The sequence below is a fragment of the Vollenhovia emeryi genome, unplaced genomic scaffold (genome assembly GCF_000949405.1).
Source record: "Vollenhovia emeryi isolate VEMERY1.0 unplaced genomic scaffold, V.emery_V1.0 DF939169.1, whole genome shotgun sequence".
NCBI lineage: Eukaryota > Metazoa > Arthropoda > Insecta > Hymenoptera > Formicidae > Vollenhovia > Vollenhovia emeryi.
The window spans coordinates 1,205,029-1,210,505 of record NW_011967197.1 but is presented as its reverse complement, the minus strand read 5'-3'; the positions used below and the strand labels follow the sequence as shown (position 1 = coordinate 1,210,505).

Sequence of the window (5,477 nt, the reverse complement as noted above, 5' to 3'; positions counted from 1 at the left end):
AGTCTCCCACTCCTCATGACGACTTCACAGACGAGCTTTCTACTCTTACACTCCTACGAGTCGAAGTTAGTTCGTCACAGTCAGTCCGATAGCGATCATAATACATTAATATATATACCAATTAGTTACTTTCAAACACGACGGATCGCACTTGTAAAGCGCATAAAATGTCACACGACGAAGATTCCCAGAAGTGGATGAAAGATGTTACGTCAGGGATTATTAAGAATCTTGGACTGGACATCGAAAAAGTTCGGTACAAGGTATCTGAACCTACCAAGAAATTTACATCTACAATATATTACATACTCCTGCAGTTTGAAAACAAAACAAAGGAACAGAACAAGGAACTTTCTGTAATAGTGAAGAAAGTCTTGCAAACCTTTTCTCCGATATTGCGCATCGATCTTCAATTTCACAACGAAATTCTGTTCTATCAAATGTACACCCGACCGGACGAAAACTACCCGAGATGCCTCTACGTCGACGAACGGCCGCCAGCCGATGCGGTGATTGCCCTAGAGAACGTCAACAAACGAGGATATTATCCTTGTTCGTATAAGTGCAATGTTTCTTTAGAATATACATTGGCAGCGATGCGCGAGCTCGGACGATTCCACGGCAAAGGATACGCCATGAAGACGCTACAGCGGGACAAGTTCTTCGATATCGTGACGCGAATTGAAGAAGTTCGGTATTGCGGTACCGAACAGACAACGGAAAACAAATTCGAAATCATATGCAATAGTAATTCGACACGAGCAATAGAATATCTTCGCAATCACGGTCACGATACAGTTTTCTGCGATAAAATGGAAGCCTTGCTCTCGAACGCGTTTAACGAAGTGATGATGAAGACGGTAAAACCGCTGGAACCCTTGTCCACGTTGTGCCATGGCGATTTTACATTGGACAATATTTTCTTCAAGACGGAGGACGATGGACAATATCGTGCGATGCTGATCGACTTCGCATTGTTTAGATACTCAACGCCCGTTGTCGATCTTTCCACGTTCTTTTGCCTATGCTGTTCGAATGAAATGACGAAAGACAAGTTCTTCGAGATAATGCGAGTCTATCACGATGCGTTGAAAGAATACTTGTTGGAAGCTGGCGTTTGGGACATGGAGAAATATTCATACGAAGCTTTGTTGGACGATTACAGAAGAGGTGGTCTTTTCGGCTTTGTTATCGCGACCTTTTTTCTACCGGTAATATTGGGGTTTCATAAGTCAGAAATAGTGTTGTCCGACATGTTGCGTTTCGATGCGTTGGAACGTATGAAGCGAAAAAAGTACGATGACGAAATGTGTAAGATATTAGCTGACATGTTACTAAATCTGAGAGATTTTGGCTGTTTGAAACATATTTTATAGTCATGTGAAATAATTCTAACAAAGTATAGACCTATATATCGATTAACTGTGACGTATGTATCGAGATATTTTTAAATGATCACGCGTTAGGAACATATAATGTATAAAAGAGCTATGGCGATCACGGACAGATAGATTGTTAATATTATTTCGTGAGATTATGCCGGTACTATAGCGGCGTAATTTAGAATCACGAATAAGCACCTCGCACGAATTCCCTTTAAACCGACAGATTGCTTTTTCACACGAATAGATTAACATTTTTGCTTATAAATTTGTGCAGTAAAAATTTTCTCTATTGTCAAATAAAAATATCAAAAATATGCAAGTAAAGAGAAATATTTTTTTTCTCTTTTTATATTGTCTTCGCTAATGAGCACATTACATAAAAATTCATAAAAAAAATGCACTGAGTAGTGATTTCAAATTATATTACTATAAATAACACTGTCACGAAATAATATTACCCATGATCATTAGAGGTTTTTACGTGGTACATTACATTATCTTACAATTAGTATGCTTGCTACCAAATTGTCTATTCAAACTCCAGCAATTTAATTAAGCAGTAGCGTAATCATAAAAGAGAAAAGCATTATTTAATCTTCCGAAACAATCCTGCATTTGAAATAGAAAGGAAAAAAATTTAATTTTATATTCCCCGTGTATACGCCCATGCACGTACATTTCATAGTATACTCTTGTATATTCGGGTGTAAGTTTTAAATTTACTGTTTAAAATAAACCGTTCGGTAAAACAGAATATGGTTAACAGATTTAACGTACATCGCGGAAATGAAACAACGTGGATAAGAAGCAGATTTAAACTAAATCCCGCTTATATGTATGCGCGATACTCAAAACAGGCGCGGTATTGTGGCAGTGCCCTGTGCACATTGCTGAAATTATTCTTTCGTCCGTGCAAGTCCGGATCTGCCTTTCAAATAAAGAGGCGCCCCGTACGCTCCGAATAACTTTGTCATTTCCATATATTTTTCCAAGCTAGCGGTAGCATTTATCACGAAGCTAACTTACGCCGGAGGTTCATGCACAGTCAAATTTTCTTCTGTATTAGTGTAAAAAGTTAAAGAGCGATCCAGCAAAGTACTACAAGTCATATTTTATGACGTAGCTCTAGAATTATACTGTACATTCCGATTAAAGGAAATATTATTGTATATTGTAAGAATAAAAAATTAAGAATCCGTTTTATAGATATAATATTACATTTAACGTTTCATTTTTACCAATTGCACAACATTGCGAATATGATTGCGTAATAAATAGATGTGATTAGATACAAAATGTTAGATTAGTTACAGTCACGTATGTTTCACAATATTTTATCATGATCGTAACGCTAAGTCAAGATTGAAAGTCTTAATGTATTTTAAAAAGCTGATGTAACATTAACAAAAATTATAAGTACAAACATATTATTTTGAGAATAATTAAAAGTGTTAATAAAAAATGTTACAGTCGCTATATGGTACATGTACAATTATCCGCATCAGTTTATATAATTATATGTATAATTATTCTTTCATAAAAAATTTTAAAACTTCTGAACTTGGTCTACGATAAACTACTAGTTTAATAACCGATTTATATAGTGTGTGTACATGCTAATGTACAGTAACGTATTCATTTTTATCTATAATAGAATTTTCGTTCTTAATGTGTTTGCTTTCATTTTTAAATAATTTGTATTGCTGGCACAACAATATTCTATCTTGAGCTTGCGTCACCGAGAAAACAAGTTGCTAATATGACCAAATGTGTTTAGTTGGCAGTATTCTTTAATTGATATATATATGTTTTTAAGTTAAACGCACGTCATCTATCGAAACATATTGTTGTTTGAATTATGTAACAAGTAATTGCTTGACAGTCCGTGACCGCTGCATATACATATAATAGTTGACTCAAGAAATATGTTTTTAATTTATCTTTTTTTCTCAGTGCATAAATATATTTTTCATATAAGATAAAAATGTATTTAGTGTAGATTCATTGTGTTAAAATCTTGTATTGTGTTTGAGGAGAACATAACTGTTGCAAGTTGCTTTCATGATAATGGAATTTACGTAATGATAATACTTGTTAGAATTCTCGTTGTATAAAATTATTCTACAAATTATTTTCTTTTATCAAAAGCGATAATGTATGCAAAATACTTATTTAAAATAGATCAAAGTATGTAATGAATAAGTAAATAAAATTAAAGTTTCAGGGAAAATCGGATTTTACAGAGAGAATTTACAGTAATACAATTTTATACATAAATCAAAATCGTATTATAATCGTTCAAAAGACATTTGACGCTATCTAATTGTAAATACCATATTCATTGATTCAATTAAGAAGAGTTTTAGCTGCCTGAGAGTATTCAGAGTTTGTGTTGTATTTAGACTATACAACCTATTAAACATTCTAATGGTAGAAAATGCTTCGTCGATTGCTTTGAGCGAACAACGCCGTTACAACAGTTCGAGAAGCCACCAATCGCCAACGTTAACGCTCCCTCGTCGTCTTCGCATAGTTGTCGAAGCGTCGCCCGGGATAAGTTTGATCGTTAAGGCCAAAGAATGCGACACCGTATACATCGCCTAGCACGAAACTTTTCGAGGGCCGCCTGGAGCGAGTTTAACAATCGTCGAACTCACCGAATAGATGCGATATTGGGAAAAACAGGCGGGGTACGTATCCCGCGATGGAGACAGAGAGAGAAAGAGAGGGAGAGAGAGACGAGCGAGGCGGAAAAACACAACGAAAAACGGTGAAAGGGTTAGAGAAAATCGGGGTAAGGAGTAACAGGAGCAAGCTGGAAAAGAACAAAGTACGAAACGGGAACACTTTAATCGGACTGCAGTTACGAGTTCGAGTAGAGCGTTGTGCCCACCACCAAGTTCCTCGATAGTCTTCTATCGATGGAGCTCGAGGATGAGGACGTTGCCGCTCTCCAGCGATTCCAAAGAAAGTGATTCTCGTAAACAATCGTTTGTCACTTCTCTGCAATCTTCTTGAAGCAAATCAAAAGTTTGTATTTCCCATTTTCGCCAATGACAATTAGATAATTGACCAAGTGTCGTAAAAGATTAACACAAATCGCCAAGTTTTATATCGTATTCTTTAATATGTTCGTATTAATATGTTTTATTATTACAGTTCTCATTTATCTCATGTGCGAAACACATATTTCGAGCATATTCCGATGATCAGAGTTTGACACTTAATAATAAACTGACAATGAGAAGCAGTTGTCTGTATTCAGTTGTTAACTGGAAGAAGAAAAATTAATTCTAGCTTTACTTAGATTAGTATTTGTTAATTTTTTCTATGGTTTTATATATGACAGATTAATGATTGTGCACGATGTCTTTTCAATTAAATATATCTGTATCTGTATCAAAAAGACAAATATCCTTATTCAGTAACAATAGTATAAATATGTGTCCTTATTCAAAGCATTTTCACTCGAACGGTTTTACCCGAGACATCGATATCTCTCTAGTCAAGTCCAAATATTTATACAGACCGATATTACCGATGCCTACTGATACAAAGCAGTCAAGAGATATCGGACAATGACCTACGACAAATAAAGAATAAATTTCTTTTGTACGCCGCAAATAGAGGTGCACTGGTGAGGATTCTGTTTTCATTTGTTCACTGAGAGAAAAAAATAGTTGCAGTTACCACAATCTCACTATAATTTATAGTCATTTTTGGAGCCAGCCATATTTTTATAATTCTTCCAACTACGTAAGTTATGGTTGACCTAACAATATATTATAGTTCTCATAGACACAATATTGGTCCATGCAACTTATGATATGGTTGTCATAAACCAAAACGAGCTTTTAATTTGGTTAGGTATACTATAAATATTGCAATAACAACCACAAATAAAATTTCGAATAACTATATGTAATAGTAATTTCATTATATTCATTGGTTACATCACGTTGCACTCATAAAGAATAGTACAAGAGAGCATCTTTCAAAGAAAAGATAAGCAATCTTATACGAATGCGTAAACGTAGACGTATTAATAACACCCTAAGCAACTTGTTACGTACGATAAAGTTTTGTGCCGCG

General features: G+C 35.1%; 2 protein-coding genes across 5 annotated transcripts in view; one reads left to right on the top strand and one right to left on the bottom strand.

The window, feature by feature from the left end:
* The window catches only part of LOC105564046 (lachesin-like), a 302,292-nt gene that overhangs the window by 139,360 nt on the left and 157,455 nt on the right, over positions 1-5,477 (bottom strand). The window lies entirely within an intron of this gene.
* Positions 7-2,945, top strand: LOC105564045. Its single transcript, XM_012016135.1, has one exon. It carries the CDS (start codon positions 168-170, stop codon positions 1,374-1,376), a length of 1,209 nt encoding a protein of 402 aa, XP_011871525.1. The 5' UTR covers positions 7-167; the 3' UTR covers positions 1,377-2,945.